General features: G+C 44.3%; 2 protein-coding genes and 1 long non-coding RNA gene across 6 annotated transcripts; 1 reads left to right on the top strand and 2 right to left on the bottom strand.

Moving 5' to 3' along the window:
- Positions 1–1,420: 1,420 nt before the first annotated feature.
- Positions 1,421–9,599, bottom strand: hat1 (histone acetyltransferase 1). Of its 4 annotated transcripts, none has more exons than XM_088383423.1 (11): positions 9,072–9,599; positions 7,729–7,800; positions 7,579–7,654; positions 7,351–7,471; positions 5,244–5,420; positions 5,031–5,152; positions 4,312–4,416; positions 3,869–3,975; positions 3,302–3,453; positions 2,809–2,925; positions 1,421–1,916 (listed from the first exon to the last, which is right to left on the bottom strand). In XM_088383423.1, the coding sequence occupies exons 2-11, from the start codon at positions 7,787–7,789 to the stop codon at positions 1,746–1,748; spliced, it is 1,209 nt and encodes a 402-aa protein (XP_088239549.1). In that variant the 5' UTR covers positions 7,790–7,800; positions 9,072–9,599; the 3' UTR covers positions 1,421–1,745. The 4 variants fall into 4 exon arrangements, with proteins under 4 accessions (XP_088239549.1, XP_088239548.1, XP_088239550.1 ...); XM_088383422.1 differs by lacking the exon at positions 9,072–9,599 and adding an exon at positions 8,317–8,438; XM_088383424.1 differs by lacking the exon at positions 9,072–9,599 and adding an exon at positions 8,128–8,247.
- On the top strand, positions 9,371–23,089 carry LOC148394502 (electrogenic aspartate/glutamate antiporter SLC25A12, mitochondrial-like). Its single transcript, XM_088383413.1, has 18 exons — positions 9,371–9,480; positions 9,914–9,967; positions 12,688–12,830; positions 12,947–13,062; positions 13,424–13,563; positions 14,647–14,793; positions 14,931–15,069; positions 15,713–15,806; positions 16,578–16,662; positions 17,684–17,765; positions 18,583–18,741; positions 19,519–19,571; positions 19,758–19,838; positions 20,984–21,124; positions 21,789–21,927; positions 22,173–22,331; positions 22,409–22,499; positions 22,606–23,089. Exons 1-18 carry the CDS (start codon positions 9,469–9,471, stop codon positions 22,781–22,783), a joined length of 2,013 nt encoding a protein of 670 aa, XP_088239539.1. The 5' UTR covers positions 9,371–9,468; the 3' UTR covers positions 22,784–23,089.
- On the bottom strand, positions 13,423–18,208 carry LOC148394503 (uncharacterized). The gene is made up of 2 exons (XR_015859937.1): positions 16,873–18,208; positions 13,423–16,766 (listed from the first exon to the last, which is right to left on the bottom strand). It is a non-coding gene; the product is annotated as an uncharacterized LOC148394503 (long non-coding RNA).
- Positions 23,090–23,177: the final 88 nt, after the last annotated feature.

Consider the following 23,177-nt stretch of genomic DNA (forward strand, 5'->3'; position numbering starts at 1 on the left):
CGGCTCATTTAAGAGATTAATACACAGGCGGGCCCAACAGTACACTGAAGGTCAGTAAGCAAAACATCACGACAAGGCGACTATGTGATGGACTAACTTGACTTTGTGGTTTCTTTATGTTCCATCCACAGCGGGCAGTTCCGAAAGCAGCTCAATTTCGTCTCTCGACACATAATTCAAAGATGTCAAACTTGGTTTCCTTTACAGTGTTTTGGATTTGCTTGTCAGAGCTTCAAAGATTATCTTAAAAAGGGTCCGTTTAGCGGTGAAAGGGGACCGGGTCGGTGCCCCGCTAGCCACGGGGAATGCGGCTATCTAAGGAACACAAAAGAAGAGGGAACATGATAAGGGAAGCAGGCAAATTCTCTCCTGGGAATTTGCCAGCTAAGATGCCGCTGCTCCACACAGGTATCGTATTTAGCGGGTCCGTTGGTACGACTGGGCTCTGGTCCAAACTCCTGACTACTGTCTACAGAAATGCCGGAGGCGCCTAGAAGGCAAAATACCGCAGGTGAAACCAAATATTGTAGTCTAGCTCAATATTGTGGCTTCCATTCACACAATATTAAGTCTCGCCGGTAGAATTGTATTCATCGTTCGCATGATTAAGCATGATTGGAGGGGGGGGGGGGGGGCATGAAATAAATATGAAAGCGTGAATCTGCCTGGGAACTTCACACACAAATCCACCTCTCGTATTTTCACACTGATGTGATATAATAGACAGTTTGTGATGATCAAAAAATATCTGCATTCTTAAAAGAAAATGGAAAAACCAGTCAATAAAACATAGGTGAGACAGTCATAGGTACAATTGGACTAAATTGGAAAAACTACCCGCAATGCTTGTTAATGGGAACTCGTGAGATGAGGCCACTTGTGTTCATGAGGGGGTTCAATCAAGCTGTGATACAGATGTGAAGAGTTCCAAGGTTTTGTCTTAGTACAAGTGGAAGGGGGGGGGGGGGGAATTGACCTAGCAGTCCTTATTTAGCGACAATGTGCTAATATAGTATGACAGGTATTTCCCGGTGATCTACACAAGCTGGATTGTTAAAGGAACGCAAAGGTTTTCAATTGAACACCGTAATAATCATTTGCGCATGGAGGCACTCCACAATAGTGGCAATTAGAAGTTGCATTAGCCATAAGAGGGTTGCGGAACAAAGTGACATTTTTAGCAGCTACATTAGAAAGCTGGGAAATGCATAGTAAGAACATGGACAGTAGCGGAATATTTTGGAAACTGAAAATGATAAAGGTACATTTGAAAAAATATTTTTGAACATTTGGTAGTTACAATAAGAAAACAGTCTCTAGCTTTTAGCTGCGGAAATTGGTATTGAAAAATGTTTAAGCTAGCTCAGTCCTAAATGAAGGTAAACTAGCATCAGTGAAGAAATGCTCAATACAAAGCAACTACAAATCCCATTTTTATTGAAGTGCTGCAAAACAGCGGGACAATGGCAAGTGTTCAAGATCTACAAATATGACTGGTCTTGCAAATGTGGGACAAAGACGCCGCCACCGAGCCGCACGAATCCTCCAGTGTACCAACACAAGCTGGCAGACAAAATGGCTGCTCTCCACCGCGAGCCACAACTCGGCTACTGTAAAAACACTCTGCAATTAGAACGGTGATTGGATTGTACGTCTCGGCGAGCGTCTCCTCTTGCTTGCGGTGAGAGTTCATGAGGGGGTTTCTGTACACGCCGTCAAGAGGGTGGACTCCTGGTATCTCCTAATCAGGCCTGTGACGCCAGCCTCTCGATGATTCTCCGGTAGTCTTCCAAAACCAGCTGGTAGCTCTTCTCCAGCTCCTTGTGTTGCATCTGAGTGTCCATCTGACCCAAATGAGAGACCACCTCCTCGAGCCGCAAGCACTTTGTCATCTTCGTTAGCTCCCTTTGATTCTTCTGCTCGACAGAAATAAACATAAGCGGCCGTGTCGGTGAAAGCGAAAATGGAGTTAAGGAATGATTTGTGACCTCTAGTGGCATTATTTTAAATTTGCAAGATAAAAAAAAAAGTTTACCGGGTTAGAGGAAATTAGTATCTGCCATTCTCCTTCAAATTCTTCTTGTTAGCCATGTTGACGCGTCATATATGCACTTTGTGTACTCGGTCGAAAAGTAGTAAATTTCTCTTTTCTTTTTCCATTTTCAAGTTTACACGAGTTTCTACATGATGGACCTGGACCTTGATTTCTGGGTCGAATGGTAACAGTCAATTTAGACCCCAGTTTTCATTAAAAATATATATAAATAAATAAATAAAAACAAAATGCTGATTGTTCAACCCAGATAATGAAATGCACACTAACTTGGCAACACAAAATCTAAATTACCTTTTGATGAAACATTAAAAACAGTGACGACAATGAAATTCCACTGGCACGAAGACAAAGTCGTGTTAAAACAAGCTCTCATAGAGCAGAGCTATAAATCTCTGACAAAGCGGCGGCATCTAACATTTGGCTAAGTACATGCAAACTCTCTCCTCGAGGAAAAAAAAACCTGACAGCATCTGGCCACCAGATCCCTACTTGCCAAATTACCCCGTGGGACCTTTTCCACGTTCTACTCGGGCTCTTTGGAGGCGGGGTTACTCCGCTGAACAAAATGTTTGATGGTTGTTATGCAAAGCAACTGCTACGAGGAAACGTCACACGAAAACAGGATGCCGAAGGTGATGTTAGGGCGCTTGTTGATGATTATTCAGTTGTGCTGACAGCTTGCCAAGTAAAACGTGGCCAAAAAAAAATTCTAATTGCAGTTGCCCTTCATGATGACTGGCAACAAAACTCACCCTGTAAGGTCCAAACAGCCTCTTCTTCACCGCCAGGCGGTACGCTCTGGATTTCTCTTCATCACTCATGTCCGTCACTCTCAGACGCAAGATCTCGTACACTCTTCTCGCGTGTTTCTGTGGAGGTAATGTTGATTTAAGAAGTTGAAGTCAACGCTTACTTATGGATGAAAAGAGTTAGCCAAAGACTTATTTTTTGTTTTGTGAAACAACAAACATTTTTAACTTCTTTATTCATCCGTTCAATTCTCAAGAATATTGAAAATTTACAATATAGAACATTAAAATATATTGAAAGAAAAATTACAAAGGCTGTTATAAAAAACAGCGCTTCAAGAAATAATTGCGGCCCCCGTCTTGAGAAAATAACTGACTGCACAAATGTGACAAGACGTCAGAAGCATCTGCTAATCGTTGGTTCGATATTTTGCTGTTGACATTTCCCGACATTCATCACGGTGAGGAAATAACGAAGAAATTATTGACGGGGCACCTTGTTGATTTTCAGTTTCGTTCGTGCCTCTTCCACCATTTCGTCTGACAGGCCTTGGTGCAGTTTATCCTCGGCAAAGGACGGCAGACCCTGACAAAGCTTGACCAGCACGTAATCCCTCAGCTTCACGTAGCTCTCGGAAGGATCTTCAGCTGAAAACACAAAAAGGGAAAATCTCTCGAGTTGGTTTCTAAGATGGTGAACAGGAATCATCTGCCACATTTGGTGGCGTCGGGCCGCATTCGAAAGTCCTCTTCCAACCTCTTTAGTATTCATCCCGTCGTCTGCCGCGCGGCCATGTCAACAACTTAGATCGAATAAATTTCAATAAAGCCTCAGCAGGCCAGTTTTCATGCCAGCTCACAAAATTAACTTTCCCCACAGGATTCAGTCACAGCACTGACAAATCAATTCAAGCTTTTTGTGAGTGACGCACAACGTTTCATTCCCAATAAAATCAAATTTTCGATGTATGATGCAAAAGCGCTTGCAGCAGGGTCGTTTTTTTTAAATGACATTGTCAGAAAAGTATTGCACCCACAATTTGTATATCTTGCGATTCCTCACCTGTGATGTCGAGCACTTTTGGAACGTTGGAATAAAATCTGTGCACTGCCTCCAACAGTTGTGCTCCGTGGCCTTCTCCTTGGAACGGAGGCAGTATCAGCATTTGGCTGTTTTGTGGAAATGGAAAAACAAACATAATAATTATAAAATACTTCAATAAAACTTAAAAAAAAAAAAAAATTGTAACCGGGCAGTTACAAAAACTGATTCTCTTTGATCCATCAGCACAATTAATTCAGTCACATCAAATGCTTATTTATAAAGTTGTTTTCAGACACAAATCACCCTGGTTTCATTACAAAACCAACGATTGGTGATCTAGGCCAGTAATTTGGCTCTTTCTTTGGGAAGGAGGGGGGGGGGGGGAATAAAGAAATGTGCAATTTTCCTCTTCCCTTTATCATACAAAAGAATGGGCCGGCTCATGCGGGCCCGGCAATTACCTTACACGTGGCCGGGTTTTGTCTGGATACGCGTAGTAATTATAAACTGTCATGTAGCCAATGCTTGCGTAGAGGGTCTCGCCATCTTTATTGTACTTTTCAAATCTGCAGATAACACACAAAGGCAAACAGGTCATTTACAAGCACACTTTCATGTGGTGTCCATTTTAGCTTCCATGTTCTGCACCCCCCGACGCACACGCACACGCACACAAACACACACACACACACACACACAGCAGCAAGTTAGAGTAGCCAGGCCGGATCGGTACACCTGCTGCAACCTGAATACATTATGCACTTAATTGGAGTACTGCAACTTAGGGGAAGAGAAAAGCCTGAAAGAGGGACTGAGCTCCTCAAAAATCACTTCAGTCCATTTTGCCCATTGTCGGCATTAATAGGTGCCAAGGTAAAGGAAACACTGGCAGAGGCTCTTTTTACTGTTAAGACACTGTTTCAAAAGACAACAGCATTCAATTCTGCCCGTGCCCCTAAAAAAAAAAAAAAAAAAATTCAAAAGAGCTTTTTGGCACAAAAGAAGCTCTTGCCTGATCACCAATTCTCCTACAGGGGGAATATAATCAAACCGGCCGGGTAATTGGCCCCAAGCGTCTCAAAAGGGGGCTTTGTTTTTCATTGACACAATAAAAGCTTTAGGATAGTTTAAGGGGGGTTGCACAAGTTGGGGGGGGGGGTCAATTAAAGAGATCACGCACACAAGAAAGAAGTCCCAACGATCGTCATCTGGGTCAATGAAGCTGGCTGTCTCTATGAACCACATGAGGAAAGTCTGCAGGCGCTCGTGGTACTCTCGGAATCCTGAGCAGCTCAAGTCCGCCTGCAGTGGAGAAGATAGGAAAGGAAATATTACAAGACAAAATTTATTATTTTGACAATAATTGAAGATAGCAAAATAAGAGCTTGCATACCTTGTGAATCTGATACGTGAGCTCTCCGGCTTCATCGTTGTGGACTGTGTAGGTGTGCAGCAAAGTACCGAAGGGCCTGAAATTAGCTTCCTTCTCCAATAGCGTGATGAAGTCATCCGTGTTGCAGGTGAACCCAGCGGGAACAATTTCACGGATCTTGCTGTCAATATCATCGGGCTGTAACGTGAATTCAGATCATTGCAGTGAAGGACTATGAAAAGAATACATACACTTTCAATTACATGACTGACAATATCTTTGGAGCATTTCTCTTGGCAAGGCAGCAAGAAATGTATCAAAGTGGTCTAACAACTAAAAAACAATTCCTACGTGTGCGTGCCAATGAAAAGAAAACCATTAGGCGATTAAAACTGTCAGCTGAGCAGAGGGCCCGGTGAAAAGACCACTTAAATCTGTACATTTACTCTTCAAGTTAAACCATGAATATGTGATGAAGTTGCCACAATAAGCCATTTCTGCCACTCACTGGGAAATTCAACCTGATGAATTGATCTCAACTTAATAAACCTTTGGCCATACATAATAGAGGCCTCTCCTCTAATCCTGCCAAGTGAACCCAATCAAATGAATTGGGCCCCGCGTTTTCAAAGGAGACAAAGGAGGGCGCTAGCCTCGGACATTTGGCTCAGCGCAACGCGCGGTTAGTTCAGCTGTGATGTTTGCATTGTATCCATTTCCACAAGGATTGACATGAGAACACTTTGCTAAGCAGCCCTTTCACACCATTTACATGTGTGATGGGCATTATGTCGCTGCGGAGACCCTCGCTGCTCAGCATTGAAAACAGGGAAATGAAGAAGGTCGCAGCAAAATGCACTACAAAAGGCTAATAGAAAATACTGATGATCCCCCCCCCCCCCTTTCAGACATCAGCTAATATCAAACTGGAGGTAATGCACCTGTGGCTGAATGCCTCTCCAGCGTTGCAATTGTTCAGCGGCGTTTCGAAGAAACAAGGAGAGTGCTTGGAAGGCATTGGACAAACAAGGTTTTTTGTTCTAGCCACTCTTCCACATACTAGACACCAAATTGCGCAGCCTTTCAGAATAGGTGCCTTTGTTTTTGTTTTTTTGTGTGGATAGAACTTAATGTACCTTCAGAACATTGTTCATGTATTTGATTGCAAAACAATAAGCACAAAGGGGATATGTATAATCTCATTTGTGGTGTGGAGGGTTTGCTATATCGAAAAGCTGAAGCTTACTTTTTTTGGAGCAAAACTTTCATTTATAGGGTCAAAACAAACACACACCCATGGAGATAAGACAAGAGAAATTCTGAAAAAAAATAGTTATAGGTATTTGATAAGGGACTATGTTGCAGCTGCTTGGAAGTGCTTTTTCTCACCAGCTGCAGGGCGGCCCGGCCCGACTGTCCGCATACACTCGGATTTGGGAGACAAACACTCTTCAGACATAGCCTGAACTACTCCCCTCGCTCTCCACCCTGACACCAGCTGCACTCAAACCCTTAACGCTTAAAGTGACATCGGGGTCAACGCTGAGCGCACAACGGCAGGCGGCCATCTTGAACATCATCTGTGGCTTCAACGTTGGCTCAATAAAAAATGAAAATCCCAATAAAAATCTTGTTACAGTCATTATCAAATGAAGATATTACCACTTGATTTGAAACTGATCCACCCTCTTTTTTTTTACATGAGTCCATCACAAACGCTCAATCATAAAGGATTAAATACCATTTACAGCAAGAAATGGCAGTCACTCAAATTTTCTGGAAGACTAGACCATTTTATTACACTAAATTTTATACACCCCCACTCGTCTAAACACAGCATTGCGATCAATATTTCATTTGTCGAATGAGAATTAATCAGCAAAGTCTAGCTTTTTTTTTTTTTTTTAATCCATCTCAGGGTCGCCATTTTGCTACTTGCTGTCAACTAAAAATGACATCAGGGTTGCTTGGGGCTCAAGTAACGACCAATCATAGCTCATCTTGCAAACACCACATGACAAAACTCAGAAAACAATTTAAAAATCCCAGATCCCCTATTGACAGTTTAAAAAAATAAAATAAATAAATAAATAAAAATTTAAAAAAAATAAAGAAAGGCGAATCTTACCTCCACACAGTCAAACGTTTCCGTGACTTTGGAGGAATATTTGACATTATAAAGAGTGGTCAGACTTCCGGCTGTGTAAAAGAGCTGTATCCGAAGTCCTTTGTATCCAAATGCCACCTCACTGTAAAGAATGGAATAAAATTAAAATTTACAAAAATTGCTTTTATATGGAGGTGGAAAATCTTCATCAGCAGGTGTGGTGCTCTAAATATGACAAAAAGTACTTACTCATCTCCAAAAATCTGGTGACTGTATTCTGGGTGGAACGTAGTGCCATCATCATCAACATCCTCTGGAAAGCGAACTGAGTGAAGTAGAATGTGTTTATACTTTTGATGAATTCATTTTGAATATAATACAGCAATAAAAAGGACATACTTAGCTTTAAGCAGACAGCTTCATTGGTGTCACACTTAAATTCAGCCAGTTTCTTTTCCATGTTGTTTGCTCCTGAGGGTACACATTGCATTAGCTGTTATTACTGTTTTTCACAATATGACAATAGCATCAAATGAATAGCAGGCACGGAAATCAAAATCTAAGGCAACAAGGCAGAGCTGAGGTTTCGATTGTGGAACTAAGTATTGATGGAGCCTGATAAGTATTCGACCTGTAAGTTACCCGGGCAACAACCTCCCAAATGACATTAGTTGAAAAACATCACAAGATTCGGTTAGCTATAAGAGGCTCATTGACATCTTGTATTATAGTTATGCAAAACAACGACAACAACAGCTGCAGGTAAAGAACTTCACCGTGCAGCGCTGCTAAACATACATCAGTTCCGATGACAGCCCGATAGCACGTTGCTAACATAGCAGGCAGGCCCCCGAAGCAAATTGTGCACATCAAAAATGTCGTCCCGCTCAAGCGTTACGGAGAACACACGTCTATCTACGTCCGGGTGGTTATAAAGGCAAGCTGATTAGAACCGGAGGCAATACAACGAAGCTGTCAGATACATACCCGCCATTTCTGCTCAATGTTTTGGGAAGTGTGTTGTCCTAAAAGACCGCGCAATCATGAGGACTTCCGTCGTTACGTATTTCCGGGGAAAGCGGATGTCATTTCGTTGCTTTTTTGTCCCCCAGCGTATTTTGTGTTGGCATTTTTAAATGATAAATTCCTTCCTTCTACATATTCGTCAATATTTTCCCGGTTTGAAAAAAAAAAACCTTGTCAGTTCATTAGAATTAAAACGTAATTTGTATAATTATTGTAAGTGTAACCACTAATATTCATACATGATTAAAACGTGGTAAATTGACCGAATTCTTGCTTTCTTTCTTCAAAAATGTTCAGGTTATAAATGTGAGATCTGGACGGGCGAGTGTATGTTCAAATCAAGCAAATTCAACAAAATATCTGAAAGATTTGCGGGTAAACCCAGATTTACAAATTTGGGCAAATCAGTGCAGCCCATAGTTCAATGCGATGATGGGCAACTTGTATTTCGCTGTTTTGTTGCATGTAAATGGAATAAACTGCAAGTAGAAGTGAAGTCAGTCAGAGTGTAAATGTTTTTAAATCTAGATTTAAAAAAAAACATGCTCCCACCCCACAACTTTGATTAAGCAGTAATTCTATAACTGTACATTTTTCTTTGCTTTTGACTGGTCAACTGTTTTGTTTGCAATGCTTGCAGGTGTACCTGTGATTATGTGAAGCACACATTGAGTTGCCTCGTGTATAAAATGTTTATTCAAATAGGTTCAACTTGCCTTAAAATAACAAGTATTGTATGCAACACAATGTTGCATACGTAGCCCCACTCGAGAAGCATCATCCCTGCTGTCGAACCAAAACCTACTGGGAAGAGTAATCAAAACAACGGTGACGTCACCTTCTGTACATTTGCTTCAACATTGTAGCTCTGACTTGGGACTTCTCACGTGCTGTACGTTCGAGTTGCGACGACTTAAGTTTTCCGAGCTTCTTGCGTTTTGTAAGCATTCGTTCAGGCACACCCCTATCCTCGTTTGAACCCGACAAACAGGAAATGTGAGAATATTTCACCCTCATTGTTCTGAACTGAACCATAAATATTGTGAGTACTGTACCCTACTGTATCCATTCGGCGCCTGCGCTACTTCCTTACAGCTGACGTCACACCCCACCATGGCGGTCAAGGTGACTCCGTCACTACTTCTTATCACATATTAACTTTAAAAGATGCTTGAGCGAGCGTGTGTATTCCGCTGTCGTCCACGGAGGCTGTGGAGCGTTCAGGGCGTGTGTCAGAAATGTGGCGGACCCTCTTTATATGCGACTTTGCTCCGGCGCGAAGCATCGCGGCCGCTGCAGCCGCCCGCCTCCAGCAGACGTCTTGACGCGGCTGTCATTTTTACTCCCAAATCGAAATTTCGTCGCTTAGTCCGGATAGCTCTCGCCTGGAGGGTTGCGTTGACACTGCGGGGACGTTTTGAATCGGTTACGCCGTGTCGGCTTCGCTAAAATCCGAGCTAATCATTTGGGCAAAAAGTTCATGAATGGGCCAGCCAGCCGGTTGAACCAGTTGAAGATGCAGCACGATAATGGCTGAAAATGGGCTTGTGTGTTACAGGTGCAAATGACAAAAAGAGCCGACCCCCATGAGTTAAAGGCAGTTTTTCTCAAGGTAAGACCATTTTAAGTGGTTTGCTGAAGCTGTATACTATCTTCTGTGATATGGGGCACATAGTTTGCTTAAATGTCAGCCACATGCTTTGACTAATTTTGAAACTGTTTCAACTCTGTTTAAATACATGTTCAATTGAAAAGCATTGTGGTTTGCTGTCAAACCAGTTTCAAGTCTAACATCACTGATGTCATTTGAGTTGACTTTATAATTAATTTATACCATGGCAGAAATGGTGAAATTGCTTTAATCTATTAAAGCAGCAATCAACACTGTTACACTGTATGAACATATTTAGAGAGGACATCGACAATAAAATGGTTTAATAAACTGTAATTACCTTTAAGAGGTGTGGCCAAGTAAATAGAATTTTCCCCTAATCTGATTGGCTGTATTGGATTACATTGAATATTTTTGGGGAGTGCTAGAGGCTCAAATGGAAATGCCATTAAACCATATTAATGTAATTTCCATTATTTTTGCTGAAAGATGATTTGAGCTCTGACTGTCAAGCTGAAAGTGAATTGAGGTGAGCTGAAGGTGAATTGAGAGTTTTTCCTAAAATTATTGTTTAATTTGAAATCAGAAGTCATTTAAAACTGTGGCATGCAAAAATTTAGATCAACAATGGGATTTGATGGTAAAACATAATATCTGTTAAAAGTGAATAAAAATGGCAAATTTCTATCATAAATTTGAAAGAACAAACCTTTGTCGATAGAAAGGAAGTAGACACATTTTATTTGCTTTAGTGGGCCACATAAATCGATACAGCGGGCCTTGATTTTTAACACGTTTGTTAGTATGTCTGCTTGACACGCAAACACATACACAGCAGTTTTGGAGTCTGAACTTCCTAAAAGTCTCAACAAGGTCTTCACTCTGCTACAAGAGGCCTGCCTGTGTAATTTGTGATGCACATTCAGGTGGAAGAGTTAATTACCACCAGCTCTTTCTGACTGCCTGTATAATTTGATTAAGAACTACTTGAGGCCTACTGTGAAGCTGAATAGAAACACAATCAAAGCGATGAATAAAAAAAAGGCAGCGCCGCAATAAATTGCCGGGAATGAATATTTTCACTTGATGCGTTAATTCGCCGCACTGAAATCGATTGGAGCAATGAAAACACTTGGCGTGAAACGCTCCACCCTGGCTGTTTCTGTTTATCTTCCAGCCCTTTCTGTCTTTCTTGGCTCCGCTTTGCAATCCGGGAGTCTTTTTGCCGTGCCAGTTCATGCAGTGCTTGTGTTCCCTCTGCTATCTCTGCTCCAAATTGAAACCCAACTCCGCGTCTAAAATGGACTGGAAGTCTTAAGAGGGTGTTCGTGGTCTTAAGTTTAGAACAGTGCAGTGCTGGCGTATTTTTGCTTCAGAGTGTTGAAGGACAACATGGCCGTAACGCTTATGCCCCATGTTGAGGGTTTTATTCAATAAACATTTTCATCTGCTAATCAAGTCCTGCTCACTTAGTTCTTCTCAATCTTTCATTTTGTTCTAAAGAAATGTTAGGCAAATTTATGCCTGGCCCTTTTTTGTTCCAACCTGACTGTGACCTAGTACACCAAGACATGTGAAGACATGCTATGGGATTCTACAAGAACTTGCAACCCCTGATATGGATCCAATAATTTTCTTTATTGCTTATCCTTACTTGGCGCCTCCGTGGCGCACTGGGTAGCACGTCCGCCTCACAGTTAGGAGGGTGAGGGTTCGATTCCACCTCCGGCCCTCCCTGTGTGGAGTTTGCATGTTCTCCCCGGGCCCGCGTGGGTTTTCTCTGGGCACTCCGGTTTCCTCCCACATCCCAAAAACATGCTTGGTAGGCCGATTGAGCACTCCAAATTGTACCTAGATGCGAGTGCGGATGGTTGTTTGTCTCTGTGTGCCCTGTGATTGGCTGGCAACCGGTTCAGGGTGTCCCCCACCTACTGCCCGTTGACAGCTGGGATAGGCTCCAGCACGCCCGCGACCCCCGTGGGGACAAAGCGGTTCAGAAAATGGATGGGGTGTGGGTGGGCTTATCCTCTGCAAAGGAAGGCCAATCCGTGGTGTCAAATTTAGCAAAGTCCACGTAGGAATGCACTCCAGAACCTCCTCCGAATTCTTTCAGCAAAGCCTGCGAATCCTGCGCAGTGCTGCTAAACATAGAAGTTCATTTTGTCAACAGACATCTCAATTCGGCATCCTCAAACTTTCCGCATGCAAAAACGTCAAACAAACAATGCGCTAGAAAACGTCATTTGTAGCCTGACCCAAACATGAACCATTGGCACCATAGACATACAGTCGATTGTATTTTTGGAACTCAAACAGCTGATCCCCTGACCTTTAAATGTTTTGTGGCTTGACTACCTCGGTTACACTCTGGTAAGGACAAATGAGCACAAATCACTCACCCTCACTTCACTGGTTTCTTTTATATCAAACAAATTGTTTTAGGTTATTCACCTGACATGTTTCGGCGGTTTCTTCCGCCTTCATCAGAGTCATGTCAGGTGAATAACCTAAAACAATTTGTTTGATATAAAAGAAACCAGTGAAGTGATTAAATAAGGAAAAACAAAATGAACTTAGTACAAGAATCACTCACCCTGTTTAAAAAAAAATGAATGAAAAGAAACCGCTTTATCTTGCGTTTTCATCCAAGCTGTGCTGGAAAAGATGATTCAGTATTTTTGGGATAGCTACTTTAAATGCTCTGGTGCTTTTGTTTGCAGTATGCCAGCGCCGTGGAGGATGGCGAGCATTACATGACCCCTAACGACTTTGTGCAGCGTTACCTCGCTCTCCAAACACAGCCCCAACATAATCCCAAAACCGTGGACCTGATCGCCGGAGTGGCTGATACCACCAAAGATGGGTAAGTGGCATCCTCCCATCATATTTTATAGAAAGACAGTTTGCGCTCGGATGGAAGTCATGTGACGGCCGAGCTGCTTGCTAAGTGTGTGAAGTGCGTGAACTTTGTCGCGACAGGTTGATCTCATTCCAGGAGTTTTTGGCCTTTGAATCGGTTCTATGCGCCCCGGACGCCCTGTTCATTGTTGCCTTCCAGCTCTTTGACAAGACTGGCACTGGGGACATTTCTTTTGGTATGTACATAAAGTCTGACAGGTTTGTGTGGAGGCATCGCCTATGTCTCTTTCCAGTAATATACTAATTAGTTTTATTACTTTTCTTACACGAGACTCACGAGGATATGAAAGAATGATTAGGGAATGGTTGAGCTTAATTTGTCAGCTATTTTTCGTCAGGCCATTGACAATTTTCAGTGTATAAATAATATATATATTATTTATATATATATAAATAATTTTTATTTTTATCTATTTTATTTATCTATTCCACAGTCAAACGGTCACAATTTAAAAATGGTACATGACTGTATTTGCCTCCCCTGGTTAGCACCTGGGCACAAATGATTCCTCTGATACTGGCTTTTCACACTTTCAGCAAATGTACGTGACGTCCTCAGCCAGACGGCAGTCCATCATCACATTCCCTTCAACTGGGACTGCGAGTTCATCAGGCTACACTTTGGTCATGACAGAAGCAAGAAGCTCAGCTACACAGAATTCACCCAGTTTCTACAGGTCAAATTTTTCTCTCTCTCTATCCAGTCGTATATTAAAAACTGCACTTTTTTTGTGGGGGCGCAAGGGACTGAATTATTCAGATTATTATTTTTTTTTTTTTTTTTGCTGTTTGTGTAATAGCGAGGATTTACTGTAAACTGACATTCAGTTGTTTTTGTTGTCGCTAGACGGTGACGCAAGCGCTTAAATGCCATGCCCTATTCCACTACTTTTCAGGATGTTTTTAAAGTTCATATTATCATTCCCGATATGATTTATTTTATTTTCACAACAGAAATGGATAGCCATAACTCTGGAAAAGTCAATTACGTGTCGACAGAAAATTCAGGTTATCAAATATTTATTGAGCGGCAGTGGCGCTTCCGCGGGCCCTCCCGCACTGATGCCGTCTTTGGGGCCAGGCCAAGGCAGGGAGGAACCACATCAGAACGTGACTGGCCAGAACTTTGCGGTTAATCACACTTAATCCGCCCCCTTATTTTTTTCCAATTTACCTTCTGATATCAATCTCGCCTCTCTACCGCTGCCTTGTGGCCGTGGCAATTTTGCACAAAATAACCAATTTGTGAGGCGTCCTGTCTCAATAATCATCAAACATTGATGGAAGAATTATTGAACCACAAAGCACTGATTAGGTAATGAGAAGCGGTGCAAAGAAAGGAAGTAACAGCTGGCTGGATATTGTGCGATGCTCGGGTTACATGAGCTTTGACAGCAGAAGTTGGCCCGGGCTCGGCCTTCCTCTGCATCCCTTTCTGATTGCATGCTTGTCATATTGAATCATTTCCCCCGCGCGCGCACACCGCCAGTCGTCTCAGTAAGCCTTCCTCTCTCTTCCGGGATCAGGCTTGCCTGGACATGGTTTCCATTAGTCAATAGCGAGATGTGGTGATTACCAAAGCCAGTGTCTCTCACTGTCACATCAGATGACTTTTACGTCTGACATTATCACGCTTTTCTTCTTCAAGGGTCCATTTCACAGCTCACTTATTGCACGTTGTTCCTCATCACAAGAACCTGCTCTCTGGTCGCCTTTTTGTCAACGTGACCCGACTCGCTGTCTTCTCTCCATTGCTGTAGGAGCTGCAGCTGGAGCACGCCCGCCAGGCGTTCGCCCAGAAAGACAAAGGGAAAAGTGGCACCATCACGGCTTTGGACTTCAGCGACATCATGGCCACCATCAGGCATCACATGCTGACTCCATTTGTAGAGGAGAATCTGGTTTCTGTGAGTTAGGGAAAATCTTATGTAGAGACGTCCTGAACCACCAGGTCCACACACTTGTTGAAGATGGTTATGATAGTGAATTGCCAGTTCAAAAGAAACCTTTCTCTTACCTCTGACCTCTTTTGCTGTTCCTCCAGGCGGCTGGAGGCAGCACCTCTCACATGGTGAGCTTCTCCTACTTCAACGCCTTTAACGCCCTGCTCAACAACATGGAGCTGATCCGCAAGATTTACAGCACCCTCGTCAACACATACAAAGACAAGCTGGTAACCAAAGGTAGTCCCCATCCCACTCACCACCTCACCACCGACAGACGGCATCGTCGCGTCTGAATAATACTAATCAGCATGGATTTTTGTTGTGTAGCTGTTTGATCATGTTTAACTGTCTTGACAGAATGGTGTGAGTGACCACACAGGGAACATTTTCTGTAGCACTAAATTACTAAGGTAAATGAAATCGTTGAACGTGGTAATCAGAGCACTTCCCCTACATGTAGATCTGTGTAACTGATAGTCGTGCTGTCAGCCACCATTTACTCCTTAGTGTTTCCTGTTAAGATACTCCAGTTCTGTCCCCTACCACCCCTTCTTGTAGTATTTGCAAATAATTGAGTCGGAATCGGTTGAGCTTTCTGTAACTTGCGCTTTTCAGTCACAGGAAAAAATGTCACTCATGGAATAAAATCTCACATTCGTTTTAAAAAGTAATGAGATGCTTTTTGTCGGGACTGCCTGAAAAAAAACATAGATCAAGAAATCGATTTAGAGCTACGGTTTCCTAAAAAGGCATGTTTAATTAGTATATACTGTACCTTTCATTGATCGTATTTGCAAATACTATCCAGTACATAAACAGAAATGGTTTGATGCCTTAAACGAGTGTCAATGAGACCCCTTTTCTCTTTTTCTCATTTTAGAGGAGTTTGCCCACGCTGCCAATAAGTTTGGTCAGATCACGCCAATGGAAATCGACATCCTCTTCCAACTAGCCAGTCTCCACTCTCACTCGGGGTAGGTTATATTATTGTTGTTGTGCCACGGCAATTTGGTGTGCCATGAATTCATTTGAGACGTGTCCACTTTGTGTCATTTGTATCAGTTCCCGAGATCTCGGCACGGGATCAGAGGGTATCTTACTTTCTTCCATTTTGACACGTTTTTGCTTAACAATTTTTCCACTGGGTAGCGTTACAATTCACCAGTTGAGCTTTAAATCACGTTTGGAATGCATGTGAAATATTCAAACAACATTTAATATTCAGTACTGCATCTGTTGTAGTTTTTCTTAATATATGACTTTGCTCTTATACCAAATCATGACAATTTTGGGACAAAAATTAATATACCACAACCTCCAACATTGTCAATATCGGGTGTTTTTCGGCAGCACAGTTTTGTGGAGTACAGTAAATAAATGGTAGAAATGTGGCGCGCGGGGGAGGTCCTTGGTTCACGACATGACAATGTGTGTTGTGGAAATAAAGATGAGTTGCGTCGTGGCGATCACACAATAAACAACCCCTTAACAAATAATTTCGTCATTTTATAGCGCTATAGTTGTGTTTATAGGTTGGGAAAGGCAAAAGTTATTGCCCAATCAGTGACTCTGCATGTTGCTTTACAAGGAAAACATACAGCAAACATTTTAATGAAGAGTCTAGCCTTTTTATGACTTGTCAGGAAAATTTTCTGGAAAATGTTACATCACAAGACAAAAGTCTGGGTTTTTTTTTTTTTTTTGCTTTTTTAAATCCCTTTCCTCTTCTGTTGTTGTGTGTAAAGGCGTCTCAATCACAGTGACATCGAAAGGATAGCCCCGCTGGAAGAAGGAGGCATGCCTTACCGCCTCGCCGAGGCCCAGAGACAGGTAGCCCGACCGACACCTCACGTCGCATTCCCATGTCTTTTATCTGAGCTTCTCTTCCAAGACCTCAACCTCCTTGTTGCACAGTAGCAAAAAAAAAAAAAAGCCTAAAGAGGATGTTCCATAAGTGAATTAGCAGAGTGCCCACGTTTTTTTTCCTTGCTCCTTGTGAAGTGCATTACTTAAACTCCCAGATGAAAGTAGAGCAATTACATTTATAGAAGAGGAATGGATTGTTGCACCTCTCCATGAAAGGCTCCCCTCGAACACATCCTCTGCAGGCTGATAAAAGGCAAGGATTTTAGAGGCCTTTAGCGAGGTCTGCTAATGGCATGAAGGAGTTGGGGGGCGGAAAGCACGCTCGCTGAGAGAACAGCAATCTTGCCTTCACCGGATAACGTGCTTCTCTCGAGCTGCGGTCAGAACTAGCGGGCCGGCGGTGCTTTTCGGGATGTCTCAGAGGTCTGGAATTTGATTCCTCCGGGGTGATGCTACCATCCCAAGGCCTGCCCTTAGCGGAAATACGCTAATTGTTTGAAACCTTTGATCAAGTCCTGAATCTTGATAGCATGCAACTCCGCATCTGGCAGGGAGGGGAAGGGGGAGCAATGTGTTGTGCTCATGTCTGGCAGAAGTTACACACACACATACACACACACATACACACACTTGTAGATATTTATCTGAACATGGAAAAGGCTTGTAGGGCTAATCTGTTCCCCTGCGCCGCTGCGAAAACAAAGAGGCCCTTGCTTTCAACATCAAACATGAACGCAGCCGGGCGAGCAGATAAGAAAGAAATTATGCTTTGTGAAAATAAAAGCTCTTCAGCTCCTCCACATGCAGCTTCTGAGGGAAATCGCGAGGTCATGTGGTCAATCGCTAAATCCCGAATGGGACTGTCCTACCTACACTTGACCTACTTTCAATCCACACATGGGCTGCTTCTGTATAGTGCTTCTGTATAGTTTTTGTTTTGTTCACCGCATATTTGACCTCTGCTGTCTTGTTTCCTCTCCCTCAGCATACCCCTGATTCGTCCCGGCCCGTCTGGCTCCAGGTTGCGGAGTCTGCCTACAGGTTTACTCTGGGCTCAATTGCTGGAGGTGAGTGACATGGCTGCCGCCCACGGGGGTAACTTTAGCCGGCCAGACGGGACGAGCCCGAGATTCCGGGGCCGGCCATTGTGCTGCTGCGGGGCGAGGAGCTGTGATCTGAGGCTCCCGCTTTGTGCGGCCGTACCGCTGGTGGCTCCAGGCTGTCGTCGGAGCCAGAGCTTCGGAATATCACAAATCTTCCGGAACCGAGCTCCCTGGAATCCTGTCTAATTACACTGGGAGGAATTGATACGCGGAATCTCTGACATAACTGGCCCCAAGATAGGAGCTGATTTTGTGCCTGTGTGTGTGCGTGTCTGTTTAAAACAATTTAAATCAGCGCAGCAGACATCATTAATCACAGGACTGGAGGAAAGCACCACGTGTTTTGGATGTTAATGAGCCACTTCTCGGCTTCACTGCTGATAGAGCTGTTTGCGAGCAGGATTTATTCCAGTGTTAGCTCCTCCCCCTTCTTGGTTGATTGATTTATTTTGAATTCAGCAGTGAGGGAAGTGCCACTGTCATGAATTGGATGAAAGTTCATACACACTCAAATATACAGAACTCTGATTATTGATTATGTCAGCTTTTTTTCTGGCCTCTGATTGGTTGGGCAGAGCCGCTCAAGTTTGAGTAGCTCAACGCATCTGTAGTGATCTGCACGGATTCATACATTTAATAATCAGCCTCTTCCGAACTCTGAAAGTCATTTAGTTCCCCAACAAAGGCCCAGGTACCGACCGCCATTGTAGCCCACGTAATTGTATACAACAAACATGTCAATACATCATCCAACATTCAGCCTAATTTGTTTGTTTTCTAGCCACCGGTGCCACAGCTGTGTATCCCATCGACCTGGTCAAGACTCGCATGCAGAACCAGCGCTCCACGGGCTCCTTGGTGGGCGAGCTCATGTACAAGAACAGCTTCGACTGTGCCAAGAAGGTACTGCGCTACGAGGGCTTCTTCGGATTCTACCGAGGTAATCAATAGCCCATTATGGCTAAAATCATGTGTCGCGCAGGCAGCACATCGCAAAGGTGCTAATGTTGGCGGCGCGCTTTGCTAATTGATACGAGAAAACCTTGTGGTCTCCCGCTTCAGTGGGTTATAAAGCAACAGCTAGGGGTCGCGTTTTCATTTTGTCCGAGGCAAGCCCCCCTCCCTCCAGAGGACAATGAGCAGCGGAGTAGCAGCAGCGTGTGATCTCGTTCAAACCGGATGGCGGTAATGGCGCTGAGGGCTGGCGACACACAACACTCTCGCCCCGGGGCGCTTCACTTCCAAGAAGTCAAGACTGCCACCTACTGCTGCCCCCAACGACGCAGCTCTTTATTGCGCCCCTCCTCCTCCTCCTCACTTGATGAAGGAGACGCTGGCCTGTTTTTTTTTTTTTTTTCTGTAGCGGTCACTCAGCAGCTCCTGTTCAAGTCGAGCTTGCATGATGAAGGACGCACGATGAAATGATGCGGCAGCTCCAACCACCCAGGCTGCGCTTTTGTGTGAATACTGAGAAACAGTGAAGCTTTCACACTGATGCTATTCCAAAACTTCAAAAAGATGTACATTTAAGCTTGGAAAACTGACTTTTTAACCTTACAAAAAAAACTTTTTCAAAATCTTAAAACCTTGCAACCTAAATTTCGAGGGGGGGGGCGGGGTCATACGCGAGCAAGAATCATTTCGCCTGTTGCTCAGCAAAGAATACGCATTCATTTGACCACCAACTCTCCTAATGACAGCTATGAATATTTTGCAGGTCTCCTCCCGCAGCTCATCGGCGTGGCCCCGGAGAAAGCCATCAAACTCACGGCAAGTCATTCCTTCAGCGCTGCTTTGGAGTGCGCCCAAAGAACTGGCTTTGAAAACACTCATGCTAGTGGGCGCACTTCGCAATCAAGACACAGCTCCAAGCACAAATTCATGTTAATGCGCTGCTCTCAAGGTCTATATTGCGTCTCAATTCCTTTTTTTTTTGTTTATTTTGCCTTCTCCCAGATGAATGATTTAGTCAGAGACAAGTTCACCCAACAAGATGGTTCCATCCCGCTGGCTGCTGAAATCCTAGCTGGAGGATGCGTAAGCACAACTTTAATATTTAGATTGACTCTGCTCTCCATACTAATAATGAATCAAAAATTGTATGTTATATTAGATTAATTTATTGCCTGTGTTTCATGAGATTAATTTGCAAAATTGTGTCTGATGGCACATTGGAGACGCAAGCAGTGTTTCCTGCCATCCACTGGCTGGTTGTAGATTCTGAAGGGAACCGGGATTGGCTGCGGCGAAGATCCCCGCAGGTTGCTAGCGGGGTCCACGGGGTCGCAACCCCTGTCAGGGTGTAATTGAAGGAGAGGCCCTGAGGGTCCCGGCCAAAGCCGGTTCTTGCTCATTTGTGATTGAGTTTGACAGCAGCATGCATAGCTGAAGTCCGCCAACACGGGCGGCAACACCACAGGATGTTTCTTGTACAAACCGTGTACAGGATACATCCCAGCTGGGGACTTCTGTCATTCATTTTACAAGGCTTCGTAGGATTTCTTTTTTTTACTCTCTGTGAAAGGCTGCCAAATGATGGCTGGCATCAGAGAAGTGAAGAAGATAAAAGTGAGAGGGTCCATCTTCAGAGCAGCGGATGCCCCCCTCCCCCCCTTCCACTTTAAAAATGACTAAACATACCCGGGCTTTTTTTAGATCCAAGCTCGGATGTTTACAGATAAGACCCCTGCCCTGAATGTCACCAGCGGCCGTCCTGAGGCCTGATTAGCTTTTTGGGAGGGGGTGATAAATGTGCCTGAGTCACAGGGCGCTACGCCTCAGGCTGAGCCGTCCAGGGGTGAGTCAACGCTCCCCCCCGGCCTCGGAAAAGAGGGTAAAATCGGGAAGTGTGCGGGGCAAGGCCGGCTCGCCCCCGCCACAGGAGGTGCCCCGAGGGGGGGAGGCAAGAGGGCAGAGGGCCTGTGCCAGGGTCACAGCCTCCCGAGCCCCCTCACCCGGCGTCTGCTCTGACCTGACCCCTGTCGCTTCTCTATTAATGCTTGCTTTACTTCCTGTTTGCCGACGTCCATGAAAAGTGGCTTTTGTCTTGTCATCATTTTAGAAATCCCATTAAGGGCAAACGCTTACAAATCATTAGCATCTTCACAAACTCACTTAACCGCAAAAGTTGAAAGAGTTGTAAACATTTAATCACCTTATTCACCCCTTGTTGTTTCCCACAGGCCGGAGGCTCTCAGGTGATTTTCACCAACCCTCTAGAGATTGTCAAGATCCGCCTGCAGGTGGCCGGCGAGATCACCACGGGCCCCAGGGTCAGCGCCCTCAATGTCTTACGAGAACTGGGCTTCTTTGGCCTCTACAAGGTGGGTCGGCAAACCTGGGTCGGGCTGTCTGTCACGCAAGGGCGGAGGAGGACACACAAGACACAAAAACATCAAGCGGTGTACTGAGATAGGATGCTGTACCCCCACATTTTAGATAGTCACGATAAAGTGAAAATGCACATCCTCTAAATTTGACACACCACAGATGTTGTTAATACTACACAGTTGCAGTTTGTTGTGAAGCATCAGAATTTCAAATTGCCAACATGAAACGTAACTTGTGCTGTTTGCAATTTTCCCCAAACGGTGTTGAAAACGAGACAAGGCAGCAAACGAGTGAGGGCCTACTCCTCGCCACTCGCTGCTGCTGCATTCCCACATTCTTGCGGCTTCCACAGCAGGCCAAGTCACGCAGTCGTACGTTGACGTCGAGCAGACAGTGTGTGGTTCCGTAAGAAAACACACACACATAAATAGTTGGGGAAAAATGCTGACTTCCTCTTGGCAAGAGGTGCACATAGCCAGCAGAGTGTGATGGATGTCTCTGCCTTGAGGAGCTTTGGGCTCCATCATCATGAAAGTTGCCCTTAGGTGAAATGAGACAGCACCCAGACCACTAGACATCGCCAAAACAACAGCCCTCATTTTGCCCACCAAGCAATCCTGCCTGCCTGCCTGCACATATTCCAAATGTGTTTTTTAGGGTGCTAAAGCGTGCTTCCTGAGGGACATCCCCTTTTCGGCCATCTACTTCCCTGCCTACGCACACACCAAACAGATGCTTGCAGACGACACGGGAAAAGTGGGAGCACTCCAGCTGCTCACCGCTGGAGCCATTGCAGGTATAACGAAGCACCATTTGAGGCAACCGTGTTTTTATATACGTATGCCTGTTAGCCTGAGCACAATTCCCAAACATGGCTGCTCATGATGGCACGCTATTATGAAGAGTCAAGGCTGTCTAGCTTCAACAAAACAGCAACACCATTAATACTGAGCAGTAAATGTACAGTCAGCCCACTTACTGTTGCATTGTACGGGGGGTCCTTGAATGCATCACCACTCGATTCCCGTTGCTCCCAATAAGGTGTACCGGCAGCATCGCTGGTGACCCCCGCTGATGTCATCAAGACCAGGCTGCAGGTGGCGGCCCGAGCGGGCCAGACCACATACAACGGAGTCATCGACTGCTTCAGGAAGATCCTCAAGGAGGAAGGCTTCACGGCCTTGTGGAAGGGTGCCGGAGGTCAGCCAAATTGATTTTAGTTACATCACACAGAACATTCACTTGAGTTTTTTCTTGAAGAATTATGTGTCTTTCAGCTCGAGTCTTCCGATCATCACCTCAGTTCGGCGTCACCCTGGTGACCTACGAACTCCTGCAAAGATGGTTTAAAGTCGACTTTGGTGGCCAGTAAGTATTCTCACTTTTACTGCTGAACAATTAATTGGAAAAAATAACGGCATATTGTTCAGCCATTCGCAAAGTAACTCAACCCTAATCCAACCCCCTCCTGTAGCCAGCCGCAGGGATCGGAGCCCACCCTCGCCCCTAAATTGGAGGACATTCCTCCGGTCAGTGCTGACCACGTGGGCGGATATCGTCTGGCGGCCGCCACGTTTACCGGCGTGGAGCGAAAGTTCGGCCTTCATCTGCCCAAGTTTCAAGCTTCCAGCGAGGTGGTCGCGAAAGTGTAAGCACTGTGAGCTGGTACATGGCTCCAAGAGATACCGTGAAAATGCTGCATGGGTCATACTAGCTTTTTTGGTGTTTATTTTTGCAAGGCTTGCACAACTTGTACATACTGTACTTCTTTTTAGAGGAACATTATGACATTGCAAAGGATTGTTACTGAATTTTTATCGGATGCCAAAGCGCTTGGGTGATGTCGGTGCATGTGTCTGCTATGTACAGTTATCAAATTGTGTATTTTCATCTGGGGCAATCATTTTAAATGTATTTATTTTATTGGAATAAATGGATACAAACTGTTTTTCAAAGCACTTTACGTAAATACAGTGCAATTATCATTTAAGGAAAAAGAAACGTCATTAGCCGAAGAACTCAGCTATTCACGTTTTGCTGGAGTTG

The sequence above is a fragment of the Syngnathus floridae genome, chromosome 8 (genome assembly GCF_059516105.1).
Source record: "Syngnathus floridae isolate MCC-2025c chromosome 8, RoL_Sflo_1.0, whole genome shotgun sequence".
Classification (NCBI taxonomy): domain Eukaryota; kingdom Metazoa; phylum Chordata; class Actinopteri; order Syngnathiformes; family Syngnathidae; genus Syngnathus; species Syngnathus floridae.

Bases quoted from the DNA above. Each gene is read 5' to 3' on its own strand.
- LOC148394502 (XM_088383413.1), top strand. The intron at 12,831-12,946 runs GTAAGTGGCATC...TTGTCGCGACAG, and splicing joins GCTGATACCACCAAAGATGG to GTTGATCTCATTCCAGGAGT. The intron at 13,063-13,423 runs GTATGTACATAA...TCACACTTTCAG, and splicing joins CACTGGGGACATTTCTTTTG to CAAATGTACGTGACGTCCTC.
- hat1 (XM_088383421.1), bottom strand. From the start codon at position 7,819: ATGCAATGTGTACCCTCAGGAGCAAACAACATGGAAAAGAAACTGGCT. The intron at 7,472-7,578 runs GTAAGTACTTTT...CATTCTTTACAG, and splicing joins CACCAGATTTTTGGAGATGA to TGAGGTGGCATTTGGATACA. The intron at 1,917-2,808 runs GTGAGTTTTGTT...TCTGTCGAGCAG, and splicing joins GGCTGTTTGGACCTTACAGG to AAGAATCAAAGGGAGCTAAC.